General features: G+C 38.7%; 1 protein-coding gene across 1 annotated transcript in view; it reads left to right on the top strand.

The window, feature by feature from the left end:
- Positions 1-19,164, top strand: part of b3gat2 (beta-1,3-glucuronyltransferase 2 (glucuronosyltransferase S)) — a 61,253-nt gene that overhangs the window by 12,963 nt on the left and 29,126 nt on the right. The window contains exon 2 of the mRNA XM_055018346.1: positions 13,848-13,992. Within this exon, the coding sequence (XP_054874321.1) occupies positions 13,848-13,992 (145 nt within the window). The remainder of the gene's footprint in view (positions 1-13,847; positions 13,993-19,164) is intronic.

Raw genomic sequence — 19,164 nt, 5'->3', positions numbered from 1 at the left:
TCTCATTGTATGTTGCTGAAAGGAAAAACAAAAATGTGATATAAATGTTAAGGAATTCAAGCACTCGATAAATAATTCTTGTCCTGATTATGCCTTCTGGTTTACTAAAATCTTTGGTGGGTGTGATGGTGAACTAACTCTCTTAATTTTATGTGGTAATAGAAAGGTCTTCAGTGTAACTCAGTGAAACCCTGTGATGCAAGTCCAACCTGGTACTGTGCTGACCAGACTGAAGATGATCTGTCCATCATTTGCCTAAATGATTACTTGGTAAAACAGACATACAAAGCTACAGATTGTTTACAATAAATATTTTGCTTTAAAAAAAAAAAAAAAAAAAAAAATATATATATATATATATATATATATATATATATATATATACAAATCCACAGATGCATATACATCATATGCAAAGAGACTACATTTTAGTGTACTGTATATATATATATATATATATATATATATATATATATATATATATATATATATATATATATAGGTAGGTCTATGGATAGTCTCCCCTACACACCCACTACACATGCCCCTTCATCTCTTCATTATGTTTTTCACATAAACCCATAAAGCATTCAACCTGCACACATATCATGCACCATTGCATCAGTTTCATAGCCCGTTCTCAGCCTCTCTAATTTGATTCATTCATTTTCTCCCAGCTCATTTCTTCCCTCCCTTTCTCTGATTGCCTCTGCCATGCATATTAATAACCCACAGATAAAAATACGCTTGATTAAAATCACACCCGGCCCAGTCGCCGAACACTCGTCCCGGCGCACAAACAACACAATGACGGCTCTCTCTTCAGGGCAGAAGGCAGGAAACGAGAACATCCATAATGGATTTCATATACTTGATCATTAAAAGTCTCTTTGTGTGTACACACAATTCACTTCTCACCTATTTGTTTTCAGGGAAGGGAGTCAGAGTTGATTACCCGACCAAGCTGGGTCCTGGCTGCGAGTCGAATGAAATGTGATTCCTCTCAGCATTGTATTTTTCACCCCCAGCTTTTCTTTTGTTTACTTGTAAATAGCATGCGTTTACTGACGGAGCTGCCAGTGCTGTAATTTGTCAGGACTTACAGGTTGTTGTGCACTCAGCTGAATCTGAAATTATTTTTCTTGTGCAGCAAAGATGAATTATTTGTTATCTCAGCGCAGTGTCGGCCCTCCGGTGAAGATATCCATATTGATAATGAGATGGGAGCTTTCTTAACGCATGACAGTGTCCACGGGTGGCCCCCCCTATACAGCCTGAACTGATGTAGAGTGCAAAACAAAGGGCTTTTCACATTTATTACTGAGGCAAAGACAGTGTAAAGAGTCAGCAGAGAGCTTATTTTGTCATCAGTTCCTTCATTTTATTGGAATTCATCCCATTCTTGACGGACTTTAACGTCCACATCCAAATGGTGTTTTACATTTAAATTTAATTCCTTAAAACTGCTGGATTGCAGACCCATGGATGGGATTTGTCTTCGCTTAGATTCAGGTCAGACATGAGTCACAAATCTGATGACTGTGGACTTAGTAAAACCCAAAATGATTTGCAGCTTGTCTTTGATGTCAGTGGCTCGTGACTGCTCTTGGCTTGACTGCTTTGTTTACCTGTTAGGCTTTCACTGCAGTTCCACTGTCATCTAAGGAAACTCAAAAAGCTAAATGCAATGGTTGATTATGCTGTGAACTTCTATGAGGACAATCAGTCTTTTCTCTTTGATGGTTTGATGGTTATAAAGGAAGGACGCAGATGCAGAAAGAAAACTGGACCATCCAGAAAGACAAAATACATCAGAAAACTTGGTGGTAATTCTGTTCTCTGACTGTTCTCTGACTGTTTTTTGACTGTTCTCTGACAGCTGACTGAGCAGGAAATACAATAGATGTGTCTTTGGATGAGCATTATATGAACTTTGAGCCACAAACAAATTTGCAAAAATTTTAAATTAATAAATAAAATACACTTAACTGATCAACAAAACTAATGAAAGGGATACAACAGGAGCTTGGCAAATGTGACTTGGAAGACTCATTCGAAGCAGCCTCACAGAAAACAAGTTTCACTAAGAATGCAAATGTGCAAGACTCTTCTCCCTTAAGGAAAAAAAGTAGTGTGTAATCAGCTTATTACTAGCAAGAGTTTAAGTGTCAAATAGCACACTCTGGTGGTAGTACTTATGTTGGGGCTAAAGGAGGAAATGAGGCAATATTGCTATAGGACCACAGAGTGCATGTAGAGGAGGTCAGGGTGGATGGATGGATCAACAAAACTAATTACTTTAATAACATAGACTGCTGTTTATTTTCTGCTTCAAACCATCACAGGCCTCCAGACTTACTTTTGCACTAGTCGCATTGGTGCGAGCGACGTTGTCAATTGGTTGCACCTCCCACCTGGTCACAGGCGAAACACCTCACTAGCTGAACATTTGCTTATCGATAGACAGCAGAATTTACCTATGCTACCTGAACGCCTCACAGTGCAGGCTATGGTAGATGCTAATAAGGTGGCTGCTGTGAAAAAAAAAAAGCGTTCCAATCTCAGATTTGTTCAAGATGAAACCGAGTGATTTCATCCCCATGTGTTGTTTTCTGTGAGCAGAGAACAGTGTGAGTCCACTACCACTTTTATGAGCTGAGCACAATTTTAAATGCAAAGACGGCAGTCGATCATTTTCGTCTAGTGGTTAGAAGCTAAAATCATGACTGTTTAATTTTGCAGCTCTATTGACGAGCTAGCCATTACAATTGTCTAGCTTACTGGTTGAGTATCTTCTTGCCTGCACCTACACTCTGATCATCAGGTGTGTCTCCTTCTCTGCTTCCTCTTTAATCAGTTTTGGTTGAGGAACGCACAACAGCTCATTTTATGCATCAGGCAGGAACAGATGGACAGAGCCATGGAAGAAATAATAGTTATACTTTCGATCACTAAGACTAATGCAGTAGCTACCTGTGCTGGTTAAAGCAACAACAAAACAGCTAATGATCATTATTCACTCGCACGAATGCGACCACTTCAACTCGCACAGTCTCAAAAAATGGTCACACCATTTTGGTTGCAGTCTGGTGCCCTGCATCATTAAACTGGGACTATCCCATTTAACTGCATGCTTATTATTAAAACCTGGTAATTAAGGTTCTGTATTTTAACCAAAATCTTGATGTTTCTCTAAACCTACACAAGTGGTTTTTAAACAAAATCTAACAAAACAGAGGTTGAAAAAATTCTGTGCCATATTACACTCCTGTGGACTAGATGTGAGGATGTGTTGGGAAATGTTCTTGCATTAAGCTCTGTTCCACCTCTGGATTGTATATAAAAGAGCAATGAGGCCTTTTCTCTATATAATTAGGTATTTCGGACATTATCAGCTCATTAGAGGGCTGTTAGTTATCACAGATCATTCCCCTTTGGGCCAGTTCTGACCTCCACCTTCCTACACCTTCAGTAGTCATTATTGCCTTTTTTTAAATGGAGCTCTGTTATCACCTTAATTAACGCACTTACAACTTGGAACAAAAGCCCATATTTGGAAGTTGGAAGAATTGGGTGGTAGCATAAGTCAGTGCATTGATCTACAGTAAGCAGATTATTTTTCTTGTGCACCAAACCGATGAAATAAGAGTTTTCTCTCTCAGCTGCTTCATAGACTACATGAGGCCGAGAGAAATTGTCGACCCACAGAGTTTGTTGAGTTTTTACACCCCTAGGAGAGATGTCTCGTCTGGAGTTGTGGCAGCTCTCAACTTGAAAAAAAAAATATTACTTTATCTCCACAAAGTTCCGCTGTGTGCTCTCACAGCAACCTTCACTGTTTTTGCTTTTCCATTGCAGTCCCAGTGGGGAAGCTGTACAGTTTGTTCTTGATTTCAAACCTGATCATAAGGTGTGCTCTGTGGTCTCTGGCTCTCTGAGTGAGTTATTTGTGTTCTCACACAGGCTGGGCAACCTGCTCTGTAGTGAAACATTCATACTGAGACCAGGCTTTGTCATTCTTTGTTCATATATTTGTGTTCTTTCCTAAAATCTCTTCCTCATACAAGTTTAGAATTTTGTTGCTATCTGATGGGATGAATGCTGTGTATAGATTTCATGAAGCTTAATGCCAGTGTGAAATGAGTGGGTATGTGGTTTCTTTCATTCTATAAAAACTATTTGGACATTGCTTTAAAAATATGGATTCTTACTTACTTTCTAGTGAAATGTAACTGTTAAACACACACGCACACATGCACACACACACCAAAACAGAAGCCTTTCTGTGCAGAGGATTACAATCGAGGCTATATTGATTTTTTTCTTCCACTCAACATTTTCAGAGGATTGTTGCAGTTTTGGTGACTGTTTGAAACTCTGCTGGTCAAATTCTTTCAAACAGAACTTCAACAAAATAGCATTTTTGCCAGACGGAAGTAGCATGACTTTGAACAATACAAACTCAAAGTAGAAATTGCCGTTTTGAAATTGCATCAAGCATTTTAACTTAGCTTTGTTAGTATTATAAAAGCATGATAATAAAATCAGTTAATAAAAGATAGATTGGTCTCCTGGTTTCCTCCTGAACTGCCAGTAGAAAGAGCCTGGACAGCAGCCCGAAGCTGAGGAACACAAACATTGGTTGGTATTTAGGTATTAAAGGACTGAATGCACAGAAGTGCATGTGGAAGTCCCTATATGACAAGATCTATGAATTCTGTCTTTCATGATTTTGCTTATTTCAATTTTGATTTCAAATGAACTGATGCTGAACATCCAATAACAACATATGTATATGTTTTGATAAAATATCAGTTTCCCAGTGCAATATCCGCTTCTAAAGAGACTACAGCATTTTTCAACTTTGAATTATTATTATTATTTTTAGCTAAGATGTCAGCCCTTGCACCATTTATATGTTGTCCTGCCTGTTCAGCGTTGCAAACAAAGAGATAGCATTGTTTTCTATTTGAGTGTATAAAAACAATGAGGAAAACATGATGACAATCTGGCAGTTCTGTTTGTTTCATGTATTGATTTGAGAAAAGTTAGAGAGAAAGCTTCAGTGGGTGTTGAATACTTGGTCGCATTGTGCTTTTACAATGCACCAATATTTTGAAGTCATTCAAACATAAAATCTTTTTAGCAATGTTTTTTATTGTTTTGAATTGCGACTAGGTACAGCAGTATGAATGTGCCACAGTATGCACCGTATATTGGGCGTCATGGAAGATTTTAAAAAATTTTGTATAGTTTTACTACATCTTTCATACTTACAAGTTCCTCTGCTATTTGTACTTGTAAACTCCTAATCTTAGGTCGCACAATGGCACCTGTTTATGAGCTCATCAGATTGGACAAGATTCCATCAGCAGCATAATTGACACTCCTACATTTCTACAAAAGGCAATGTTTACTTCACCAATTCTGATTTAATCTTCAAAAGTCTTATGTATATATGTGAGACTACAAAGTAGACTTGGACGTCACAAAATTTCAAGTTCTGCAATCAGAAACCATCAGATGACACAGTAATATAGCTGCCAGTAACATGTTGTCAGAGCAGTGGTGTACTGTGACACATAATGATGGGTACTGAAACTGAATTAAACGACCCCGCTGGGTAAAATTATTAACGACTGCAGGATTGATAAGCTCTACAATATTGGTTGTGCTCTTCATGGTACACAATATATTAAGAAAATAGATTTCTTATTTATTATGCTACATAAATACTATCTTGTCACTATCTACATTTCTTTTCCCCAACTCTATGATGCATTTTCACTAATCCCAATCCAAAAGAGAGTTCTCTTTGTGCAAGGAACAGCACCAGCTTTCTCTCAAAAACTGAAGCACTGTACAGGACACACACACGCACGCACGCACGCACGCACGCACGCACGCACGCACGCACGCACGCACGCACACACACACCATAGTGAAAAAGTAGCGAGAAATAAATAAAGCGTCTGCATACTTCTCTAGAGTTGAGTTTAATAAAGTTTTTGCATCTAAGAGTACACAACAATATCATGCACACATATACATGAGAAAATGAATTTGCCATGCTGTTTTTTTTTTAATATAATATAAAATCTAAACTACATTTTCATTCAGATTAAAGCTGGTTTTTATTCCATTCAACCCCTTAAGGTCCTTCAATCACTTTTTTCCCAACATTTACTAGAGTGATGATATTTGGTCCCGCATCTTTGACTTTGGCCACAGTAAATTAAAACTATCCTGTAACACACTGTGGTTAAAGAACACACTCATTAACTCAGTAAACTGGTGCTTAACTCCAGTAAATCAAAATTCATGCTGTTGAAAAGATCCACAGACAGATTCTAGTCATTTGAACATGTCCACAGTGACAGAGTTACAGAATGTAAAATGTTGGCATATTGCTCTAAGTGAAATATACGTTGAAATATCTTATCAGCAACCAGTGACTGATGCTTGGCCCATAGAATTCAGCTTCTGAGATGACATACTGCTTTTATTCCTGTCTTTCATTCAGCTCTTTGGGTCATTACTGGAGATAATTGCACTGCATGCGGATGTAATATCCATTTGAATCTATTTACATAAAAATGCCAATCTGAAAATTGCTGTTTTACATCTTATTTTATGCAGTGCTAGAACGTTGGTGTAAAGTGAATTTAAGCCCCTGATGAACTTGCCACCTGATCTTCTTAACCCTCGTGTCGTCCTGTGGGTCAAAATTGACCCGTTTTAAAATTTGAAAATGTGGGAAAAAAATATTCTCACAGTGAAACTTCTGATGTCCACATTTTCAACATTTTTGGGAAATCTATGAACATTTTGGTGGAAAAAAATAAATGTTAAAAATGTTTAAGAACATTCACATAAAAATCAACCAAAATCCAGCGAATTTCTTAAAGAAAATATTAGAAGTTTTACTGATATATATGTAATCACTTTAGATATTTTTAGGATTTTTTTGGAAGAGTTTTATTCATTTTTTGAAAATATTTACAAGAATTTTCTTGCCAAAATTGGGGGATTTTATTTTTTTTTTAAATAAAACTTTTAAGGGAAACTTTTAAACAATTATTGGAATTTTCTTCCTGGAGGTTTTGCAAATTTTCAGAAATTTGGGGATTTTTTTGCAGAATTTTTGGATTTTTTTCAGACAAGGAAACAATGCTTTTTGGTGCCCGTAAATGAGGACAACAGGAGGGTTTAATAAAATACAATAATGTGCGGAATAACGTGAGCCCATGTAAAAACTGAAACTCCCGATCAGTCCCAACATTAAAACCACAGACTGGTGAAGTGTTTCACGTTGCTCACCTTGTTACAATATAACGATCTGCAGGGAAACACAACAAAGAGCTCAAGCTGTTGACTTTACCTCCAAACTCCCCAGATCCCAAACCAACTGAGCATCCATAGAATGTGCTGGAACCAACTCAGTCCACAGCTTCCCACCCACAACCCACAGGATCTGAAGGATCTACTGCCAGCGTCCCAGTGCCAGACATTCTGTGTCCATGGCATTACTGGTTCGAGGCAGCTTGAGGTTGACCTACACAGTATTAGGCAGGTGGTTTAATGTTGTGGCTGATCAGTGTAATCTCAGTAACCAGTCTGTATCTGCCGTTATCTAAGCTTCTGCTCTGTTAATATTCTGCTTGTGTGTGTTCTTGTCACATTATTTGATTATTTTTCACTGTACCTGCCAAAAGGGCATTGCTGAACATTCAGCCAGCCTTCTCTGTATAAATAAAGGTATAACTACAAGTTTGTGCTGCAAACTTTTCTTGTGCCAGCAGTAATCTGCAGATGGTGGCATGAAAACCAGCATGTGTTAAAGCAGTTGCCACCGAGCAGAATAATGTACCATCTGTTGAAACACTGTCACCCCACTGCTTTGTTTGGCTCCCAGCAAATATTTTGACATTGAATCGCTGTTGATAAGACGGCCTGCACCAACGCTGAAAATGAAAATTGAGATGACATCTGTAGTCGGCTGCTTCCTGCAACAGAATCTAAACACAGAATCATTCTGATTTCAGCCCAGAACTGTCCCTAATAGCTGGTGTAATATGACTTTTTTATCATCTTATAATATCAAGTTTTTTTTGAAGCCAAGTTTGATGATGCTGAACAGGGACACCTCCGGATCATTACTGTCTGTGATGAACTTGTCATTTTAATTAGATCTTTATCATCAGATCTTCTAACAGGGACACCTGGAAGATCCTGAGTGTCATTTTGTGTCTAATGATGCTGCCACTCTAGATGGACACACAAATAAGTGTATAGCCTGAATGCATTCCAGTTGTAATAGATAAATGAAAGCTATAAAGACAACGAGAGGGAATGCAGTAAAATGTGCTGCTTATATAGTCTGGCGCTGCCTGTCCACAGTTTTTATTTCACTCGTTTAATGCAGCATGGAGAAGCTCAACAGGCATTCATGTGAGAAAATGTATTTTAACCGGCCTATATAATCTATTATTGTCTTCTTACTCCTTCAGTCAGAGCAAAAACTTCCATTCGTTCAATTCACTGAAATCTCACTGGCCCATTTTTCTGATTGTCAGAGATGAAAAATAGCAGCAAATTTTAAGTAAAAGCATCAATGTAATAACAGAATCCTGGTTTGATTTCCAACCTTATTTAAGGTGCACCACTCATTTTTTAAAAAAACATTACGAATGGATCAATGACTATGTGTCATGTGAAGGAGATGCTCATAAACATCAACCCATACAAAGTTTTAATCCAAATCTGCAGTTCTTCTGAGCTCTTGGCTTGATGAGAACTTCACTGTTTTGGTTCAGTCTCACTCATTTAACCAACCTTGCCTCCAGCAGCAGGCAGATGTTTTAGTGAAAGCACTGTTAATTCCACCAGCTACTCTACCTGTCAGCTGCTGAACATAGTGGAACTTTTAGCAGTTTTATGTCAGATATTTTGCACAGGAGTTGCTCGAGAGCAAAACAGAAGCAAATGGATGGTGAATATTTGGCTCACATTTGTCAGGTCTGCAGAAACTCGAGTCTATAAATGAATGTTTTTTGTTGTTTTGTTAGCCATCAGCTCTGTCTGCCTAGAATTACAGCCCTGTAAGCTAAACTATATTCTCAATTAGATTTTGAGGGAAACTTATTTTTTGCAGGATCGTGTTTGTTTGTGATGTATCACAAAAATGTCTCTAATGAACATATCTTTGCCATTTATTTTATTGCTTCACTGTTGCTCCTTTTCACCAAATCAGTCAGTAGATGAGGCAGGACTCGTCACCCTGGTAACCCGAAAATGGAGGAGCAGCTTCAAACAAGTAGTCAAAGAGTCCTATTTTAACCCAAACTGTGAGATTTCCTAAACCAAACCAAGCATTTTTGGGTCTTAAACATAACTAAACATGTAGTTATCAGAGGTGAAAATGACCCAAAGAGTGATATTTTTCATACAGTTTCCATGTCTAAACTTAACCAAACAATGAGTAAAAACCAAAAGTAATAAACAAATGAAAACAGAACTTGGGGATGTAAGTCCTTGTCTCTGGTTAAAATACTGTGATTGATTTATGTCCCCTTCCTTCCCTTCTACCTCCTCATGTGGATCCTTCACACTGGAAGCCTTTCCGACTTACAAAAATATGTTCCTTTAAAACACAAACTACATTTCTTTTCAAAATTCAGAATGCAGTTTAGGTGTGTAGGAACACAATATTTGGGAGACTGGTTGCAACTTAGCTAAATTGTGTTTTAAATATGCAGAATTTTTAGATGTTCTTGTGTAATTTTGTCCCATTTATAACTACTCTGTGCACATTTAAATCGCTGTTTGATGATGATCAATAGTTTTGAGCGGAGCGACAGTGACTCATTGTCATTTTAACATTTTCCAAAGCTCTCTGACTGCTTGAGCACAATTTCTACCACATGTAGTGACTGAGCAGTTAACAAATGGTGGATTTAAAGACTGGTAGAAATTTAACAACTAACACATGAACCAGTTTGGTAACACATTTCACCATCAAGTACAATAAATACATTATCAAAACAGCATTATACTGTCATATGGGATAAAGATGAGTTCAGTTTAAACCTTTTTTTTTAGATTTTGCAATTGTAGCTCTTCTACAACTTTATGATATGATCCATGATCAATTGATTGTTCGTTGGTTTTAAAAAATGTCCAAAGAAAGTATTCTGATCCTTTTACACAGATTTTCTTAGGAAGGTGTTGATGAGGCAATAATTGCCAATAATCTGGGAGATATGATCTTTGCAGAAGATATAAACAAGCAACTGTATTTTTACTGTGTGTTAATGGAAACTTCAGAAAACTGCAAGATGCTTGTAAAAACTAAACTAAAAATTTTACTTATGAAAAGCCTTGTTGACACTAAATAAGATAACAATAGCAAAAACGGATATTACTGGTATATTCATGCAAAAAGTAAGATCTTTTCTCATCATTTTCTGGTAGAAATCTGGTTTCTAAAGGCCAGCTAAGCAGAAAAAATATGTGTTTCAATGGCAAAATCAAATGCTGGTCTTCAAAGTATTTGGGTTAGAAAAAACTGAGCTCCCTGTAAAACCCCCGATAGATTGTGAATATGTTTGCATACGCATGGACTCTATTCTAACGCTCTCTAATAACGTGTCAGACTGCACTGAGCCCTGAGGCACAGAATTCTAACCAGTGAATCATTAGCAGTCAAACTAGGACTTAACCGCTAAGCCAAAATAACGATCGTAGTCCAGGAACGATCTGGGAACAACCAACACACAGAGTCAGTCTGTCTTTCTACGTCTTTCCTTCCTGTTATTTTCATCTGTATTTTCACAAAGCAATGAGTCTTTGAACAATGAACTGAGAGAGAAGCAGATAGCAGCCAGAGAGGAACAAGGGGGAAGGGTTTTAGGATCACATGGACAAACTCAAGGGGCCGCAGCAATAATGGGGAAGGGGCTTCAAAGCTGTTGGTGTTGCTCTGGGGTCCAAGCAGGAGAGAGGTGTTGGAAACGGAAAGAAGAAGAGAAATGAAAAGGAAAAAAACAGGTGACGCATAGGAGAAAATGCTTTGTTCTTGAGATAGAAGTGAGGTCAGACACTAACTAAATGTTGGATTTATCCGCTTCCTTTCAATCCGTTGAGTCTAAAGATAAAGCTGCAGCACTTCATGTTATTTATTGGAAGATGAATAAGTTACAGTTACCATCTCTGACGGCTTTATATAAATAAATGTCAATTCCCTGCATTTTATCTCTGTTCCTCTGCTGTAACACAACAGAGATTCAGCCTATTTTCAGCCCAGAAAGCTTTTGTACCGCCTGGTCAAATCTCTACATGGGACACATGAAGGGATGTATTTTTACACTGACTTCTGGGAAACATGTTACTGAGGGAGCTGAGACACTTCACCGAAGTCCTGAATGGACATAATGAAAGATTAACAACACATGCAACACTGCAAGCCCTTCTTTGTACATTTCAAACACACATTATATTGTATTCTACAAAATGAAGGCCCAATGTGTTAACTAATGGTTTTAGAAGGTGTATTTATGAACTGTAGGACAAAGCAATCTCTCATTTAAGATCTTGTGTCAGTGGAAAATATAGAAATGTAGTTTTTATACTGTAATTATAATTGTTAATTTTGTGAACCTACTGATTTTTAATATCAGCTTGTTTAAGAAACACGATGTGATGATATTTCTAACAGGATCATGGACATTCATCATCAAATCCATTTCAAATAACAGGAAAATCAAATCTCACATCAATGTGATATTTATTTCTGGCAAATTCTCAAGTGTTATAGATTTGGTCAAGATTTTTGTTTGGTTGTGACACTCATGACTTAAGTAGTTTTTTGTCATTCTGGTACGTTTAGTTAATGTACTTTAGGCTAGTACACTGTAAAATTTTACTGTGTTGTTTCAGTTCCTTAAATATTTGTGCAATGGCTGAGACAACATTTTAAACCAAGTTAAAAAGCAACATTTTTTCCCTCTACCGCCAGTAAATGCTGTGTTGATTTAACCTGACCTGTTGTGTAACTCCCTGTCTTAGTTTGTTCCACTGTGATCTGTTCATTTATTGGACAGTGTAGGCAGCACATCGTCACTGTTGATGTGGACCAGTCCTAATCTGTATTTCAAACACACACATGAAGATTCTATCATGTGTGTTTCCTTCCAACTACAAAAAGTACAGTCTCTCAAACAATGCATTCTGGGAGGTCTGCTAAAACGCTAGTTTTGTCTCTTGAAAGACTTGAATCAGTTAGTTGAATACATTTATTCACAGCTCCTCAGATTCAGTCAAAGGCCCCAAGCCTGAAATTAAAAACTAGTTTTAAGTTGAACTTGATATTAACAACCCAATTATATTAAGCTAATGTGAAAACATGTTAATTCCACTGAAATCCAGCCTGGTTTTACAGTGTAATCAGTGGTGAGTTCACCTTCACTAAATTTATCAGTGTTTTATTTTTGCTTGCCTCACAGCTCAGTCTGCAGTTTTGCTTACTGTGCTGTTATTGAGCTCTGGCAAAGCTCAGTATGTATTTTGCTAGAGGCAGACATCAATTAATTAGGCTGTCAGTGGCAGATTGACAGTTCCCACCATCACTAATACATCAGCATTAACCTCTAACAGACCATTCACATGGCTGTCATTGGCCTACACATACATTTATTACTAGAAAACTATAAAAACAAGGCATACAGGTAACATTTCTTCAAAATTATTCTTCAGTAAATACCTATTAGATGATATAAACATATCTGAGTATTTTTATTTTCCACATGACGCACTTAGTTGTTCTTTGAACACCACCAAGTCTCCCCCTGCTGTTTGGAAGTACGAATGAGCTGTAAATCTTCTCTATACATTGTGCTATATATACACTTGGTTTCCCGCAGCTTTAAAAGCTAGAACTCGGTATGATGTCTGAGTGAAGTAATGCAGTGCCGCTTACTGATTTGGCTTTGTTCTGTTGCTTTGTCATGAGCGACTGGCTGGAGGCTGTTTGGGTGAGCGATGAGGAGCAACGTCTGAATGAGCGGGCTTCAGGAATCGCCAGGGCTGGAAAACACAATCTCACGCACACGCACACACACACGCACGCACGCACGCACGCACGCACGCACGCACGCACGCACACACACACACACACACACACACACACACACAAAGACAAGATACAGATGTCTCATACTTCTGCACAAAAACTCAGCCATCCTCACACAGTCCACCCCCCCTCCACATGGCCACTCTTTTATCTCGCTCTCTCTCCGTCTCATTTCTTGTCGCACTGCTTCCGGCTGTGTGCAAATTCATTCACTGTGAAAATGGAAGGCAGCTCTGCACTGCACACTGCGTTTCATTTAGTCTTATATTCAGTTAGCCACAGAGTCTCTGCATGCTGCTCTCACCCACATTTCAGATGAAATTAAAGATGTCTAATCACTCATGCAAACTGACACACAAGTAATTCATTTCAGAGTGGCATCGCTGGCCTGCTCTCTGACTTTCTGGGGCCCTGGACGTCCCCTCAGGGTAGATGTCACCCATAGGCTCAGACATCATGTCTGGTTTGCTTTTGCAGGCCTTGTATTGTGATTAGCAGGAAAACTGAATGTGGATCTGCATAAATTGTGGCTTTCTATGACATCCCAGCTGTTGTTGCTGCAGCAAATATACTTTTAACTGCCCCAGAGAGCAGATCTGCCTCTGCTGTTTTTAAATAACTGTCAAGTGCCCAGGCTTATTATATCTGAATACACTCAGTAAATACAGTTATAAACAGCATGTCACAACCCATCCTATTTCCTTCTGTCTCTTTGCAGATGCGTAGCACTCGCGGCGTGTCTGTTTGGCCTGTGGGATTTGTGGGTGGCCGAGCATATGAGCGCCCCCTGGTGTCTGGGGGTAAAGTTGTGGGCTGGTACACCGGCTGGAGACCGGACCGACCCTTTGCCACCGACATGGCAGGTAAGAAGCAACTTGCACATATACTGCATTACCAAACCGCAAAGGCTGACCTGACTGAACTTGAATATTTTTGTTTAATCTTGTTATGTAGTGCACTTAGTTTTGATGGCCGTCTTCCCCCGGTTCTGTTCTGTGGACCAGAGCCACATACTGTAACTCTACAGTTACTGAATTTGGTGTGCATGAAGTATTTGTGGTCACTGCGAAATGTCCAGTCATCAGATGACACACATTTACTTGGCAATACCTAAAATAAAAGATAAATTAGCCTCACACACATTCAAGGCGCTCATCTGCCATCAGCGGCAGGTTGGAGTTCAGTTCCTTGCCCAAGGACACTTTGGCATATGGACAAGAGATGCTGGGGATCAAACTGCCAACCCTGCAATTAGTGGAAAACCTGCTCCACCACCTGAGCCTCAGCTGCTACTTTTGGCTGATATTATTTTTTTTTTTATTATCCCTTATTAATCCCACGAGGGGAAATTCTGATTTTCGCATCTCTCCCCAGTTGGGGGAGTCAGACCTTCTGTTGCCATTGGTGCAGTCACTTTTTGGGTGGACAGATGCCAGACCGCCAGACCAGAATGTTACACAATTTTACAAGCTGACATAAAGCACTTTTTAATATTTCCCATGCAGTTGAAAACAAATGATAATCAGAGTGAGCACATAACCTTTCTACTAAGCTTGATGGTTATGCTGTGTAACTCCTGCTGGTTATGTGATGCCAGTTTTTATTAGTGTATTCATTGAAGTATACATTTACTTTGTTGTACTAGTCTAGACACTGTTCTTATATTTAGTAATTCTTTAAGAAAGATCCTGAAATCCTGTTCTGGACTGAGTGCTGTGCCCTCCAACATCCCACAAAGAAAGTGTCAATCTGTGTTCTGTGATTATTACCAGGAGACTAGTTTCCAACTATGTACCATGAGGGTGGAGACCGAGGTGTTTAATCTCAAGGTGTTCTTTGAAATGGAGACATTCAGATGTATGTGAATCTCAGGAAATAACAATAATTCAGTCTAGTTAAAGGTACTGAGGCAGCAGGCAGTCTGCTGTAGTTGGCATCACATTTTTTGCCATTTATGTTTAATTTCAAGTCTTAAGGCATGTGTGTGTTTGTTTTTCTGCCACCACTCAAGGCACTTGCTGTTAGCTTTGTGTTCTATATTCAACCACTGACATTCCATTGTAGAAAAAAGATTAATAACAGTGCAACTGTGTTTGTATGTGATGAACTTACGCAGAATCATATTAATTTCTCACAGTCATTAAACCCACAAGCTTTTTCTGCTGCCAGTAGGGAGTGTAGCGCAAAATAAAACCTCAATACAAAGAAATGCCAAACTATTTATATGTCCAGGTAGAGGCAAACACCAGAGAGTAGTGTCATATTGATTTGTGTAAAATATCACATTCTGTCTGCATTTTCACAACCAAATAATCTTATAGATCTACATCAAGGTTGTTCATTATCTCTCCTAGAGTGTGTTTAAAAAAAAAAAAAAAAAAGTCTATTGGATGGTATGTTGTTTAATTTTACCCTTAGAAACTCCTGTACTGGTAAGAGTAAATTTGAAGTAATTTATGATATGGTGTCTTATTGTCTTGAACTAGCATTGGCATAATCTGAGTTTATTGAGGACAGTATCTAAACCAAGGTGAGTTTTATTGAAAACATGAAGTTACTTCAGTCAGCTATCTTTTTTTAAAAGGCCCTCTCTGGTCAAACTCAATTGTTTTATCTTGACGTTATCTTAATGTTAACGTGTTCACATGGTGTTTTTTAATGCTGGAGAACACATGAGTGAAATAAGCAGTCATCTGCATGGCTGAGCATTTCCACCTTGAAGCTGCAGAATACTTTGTATAGTAAAAACCTCTACATATGTGTGTTTGATATAAAAAGGTGAGTTTTAAGGGTATAATCAATGTGGCTTTAAGAACAATTACACTTTAAGGATTGGAATGAAATACTAAAATCTGTTTTATACACAGTATGACTTACATGTCATTGACTTGCTGAAATTCTTCCTACTCCTTGCTGAATTATAGCGAACACAGCAGAAACACTGAAAAATCTATTTTTACAGAACAAAACACAGAATTGTATGTTAAATCTGATGGTATAAATTTGTAAAATGTCCTTGTAGAAATGTCATAGCTGTTAATCTGATTCTTGCAAGACTGGTTAGGAAATAGAGATGAATATGCAGTTCTGGCTGCTCTTTGAAGTTCTTAGTGCTTTGTGGAAATATCAAAAGATTTTATTGATCAGTTCATCGATCACAGGGCAGTTAAAGTCAGTTGGAGTGTTTTAGCCTGTTGGCTTTCATCAGAGCAGAGAGATTGTGAGTTTACCTGCAGAGATCAGACCGCTTTTCTATTGAACTGCTGTTTTTTCATGGATTAATTTGCCATAAAATGAGATTTGATCTTTTCCAATTTAATGTTCTGTTACAGCTCCACACAGGAGGAGCTCTGCTACTTTGCCTAACTGTTTATTTCTAAGATAAATCATTATAGGATTGTGGAGTCTTGTTGAATAAAATGCTGAAAAGTGACTCAAGTCAATAGAATCTGAACTTAAGGAATCCAGTGGAGTGAAAATTAAAGTTTGAGGCATCAGAAAAACTTACCAGGTAATATGTTCTGAACACAGTCTGTTTTCTCCAAAAGATTCCTTGGATTGGCCCTACAGAGTAAGTTCAGCTGACCAAATTAAAAAAAAAAAAAAAAAGCCATACGGTATGTGAGGACAGAGGCACAAATTCCTGTTTCAATCATTTATTTACACTTAAAAATTCTACTGATTAAAGTCTTCATGAAAATGATGTTACAGGGGGAGCTGGAGAATCCAAGTGCAGACACAGAGAAAACTGTCAGACAAGTGAATAAATGAAAGAGTTTTATTTAACCAGATAACTAAACCAATACATAAATGGAGAACTGCACTAGGGGGACAGAACAAAACCAAACTACTCTAAACTCTACAAACCAACACTATGAACACAAAAAAAACAGAAGTCTACAAAACTAAACTGAATTAACCAAACTAAGCTCAGGAGGGGTACTCACAAGATGGGGGAAACTGAACACAGAGGGGGAAAACAGGCTGAGGGAATCCAGGGGCAGACGGAGATGAGACAGAACAAACAAGCTGGAGACAGAAGTAAAGCAGGCGAGAATCAGGGAGAAGATCAGAGTCCATGTGGGATAATCCAGGAGGGGGCAATGAAGTCCAAAAGTGGGGAAGCAGAGTCTCAGTGGGGATGTGAGTCTTCATGATCCAGCAGAGATTATGTGAATGAACAAGGCTTTAATAGTGAGCAGGTGATATTGTGGGCAGGTGAGCTGATTACTGCAATGCATGTCACCTGCAGTAATCAGCTGAGTGCAGGCAGGTGAAGCAGGGAGAGCAAGAGGGCGAGTGACAGGGAGGGAGAGATAACAGACAGACAGAGAGAGCCACAGAGAGACAGATCAAAAGAGATAGACAGATACAGAGAGAACAGGAGGAAGAAGGAGAGAAACAGGAGGTGGAGCAGGGATCATGACAGATGTTTCCCTGCCGTCAAAACCTTTTCACACAGAGCAAGACCACAGCAATGGTGAACTCTAAAACCTATTATTTCCAAGAATTTACCAGCAGAAGCCACCTCTGAAAGAGAAACATGATACAGAAATCCCCACCTGGCAAGCTGATAGGATTGCTACCTGAGGTTTCTTATGTATGAAAATCTGGAAGTGTGAATTCGTGTTTCTGAGACTGTCATCAGCACACTACAGCTTCAAGGTGAAAACACTCAGGCATGGCTCTGACTCTGTGTGCCACTCAGCATATTTAAAACAAACAAACAAAAAAAAAATGCCATATGGACACGTTAACAAGGCAAAAAATTGATTTTCACTGGAGGGGGTCTTTAACTGAACTAATAAAAATCCCACGAGGCATGAAATGTAGTCATGTGATCAATTATGTATGTACAGAAGATCTACAGGTGTTCTTGTAGGTTGGTTCATGTCAAAGTGTTCAAAATGACATATATTTATCATTTCCTGTCCAGAGAAACTGTTGACCTTCATCCCTGCTCACAAGTCTAGGTGATTATGGTGTGATGTTGTCTAACATTCCAAACACTGTGGATGTTTTACTGCAGTAATGTGAATGCATCCAGGAGGCTTAGTGAGTTCTCAGACGGAAACACGGCATTCTAAATTAGTCTTTGTTATTATCATCCTAATGGAGAGTAAAGACTAGGCAGACTTCCACATCAATGTTTTTACATCTTCATTTCTCTAGTGTAAAAATCCAATCAGATCAGCATCCTGACCCGAGAGAAAATAACTCAGCACACTGACCAAATAATAACACTCTGTTAGTCACCGCTCATTATCCCTCTCCACCCACACACACTATGTATTGTATTTAGACTCTCTATGAAGATGTTCTTTGTTAGTAAATAAAATGAATTGTGGAGAGAAGTGACCAGGTAGATCCAAATGGTGACTGCATGCTTGCATTATTCATAAGACATACATTCCACACAGATTCTGCCCTGGGGATTAGTTTTAATTAAACCATGATAACAGGAGTGAGCTTTTCTTTTTCCCTCCTCCACCTTTTGTTGCTCCACCATGGCCAAGATCTCATCCCTCCGTCCTCCTTCAAACATCCCATTCCACCTAATCTCTCACACAAACACACGCACACACATGCACTGTAATTATCAGCCTTACACTGCGCCATATAATTACACTGTCGATTTGCAACGCTAAGATTTACTGCCGCGGCTGCATTACAAATCATTTTTTGCTTTAAATTCTGCAAGGACAACAATGGCGGCACTGAGCAAACAGCCCAAACTTTATTCACTCTTAAATTATTATTCATGGGATTTACAATGGGGTGTCTGCAGAGCGCTGAATGAGTGCCAGTGCGTGTCCTAATAGTATTGTGTTATACAGCGCTGTATTGTTAGCAGACCACTAAAGCCTCCCATCTACTGCTCTGTCTCATTTACCCAGACACAATGGAGCCACGACAATGATGGTGTGGAGCACTATTCACCTCAGTGCGTGTGCGTGTCTGTGATTAGGCACATGTGCGCACACACACACACACACACACACACACACACACACACACACACACACAGTTACATC

The sequence above is a fragment of the Amphiprion ocellaris genome, chromosome 16 (genome assembly GCF_022539595.1).
Source record: "Amphiprion ocellaris isolate individual 3 ecotype Okinawa chromosome 16, ASM2253959v1, whole genome shotgun sequence".
Taxonomy (NCBI): Eukaryota; Metazoa; Chordata; class Actinopteri; family Pomacentridae; genus Amphiprion; species Amphiprion ocellaris.
Note: the sequence above shows the minus strand (reverse complement) of the source record. Positions and strands in the feature narration are given on the sequence as shown.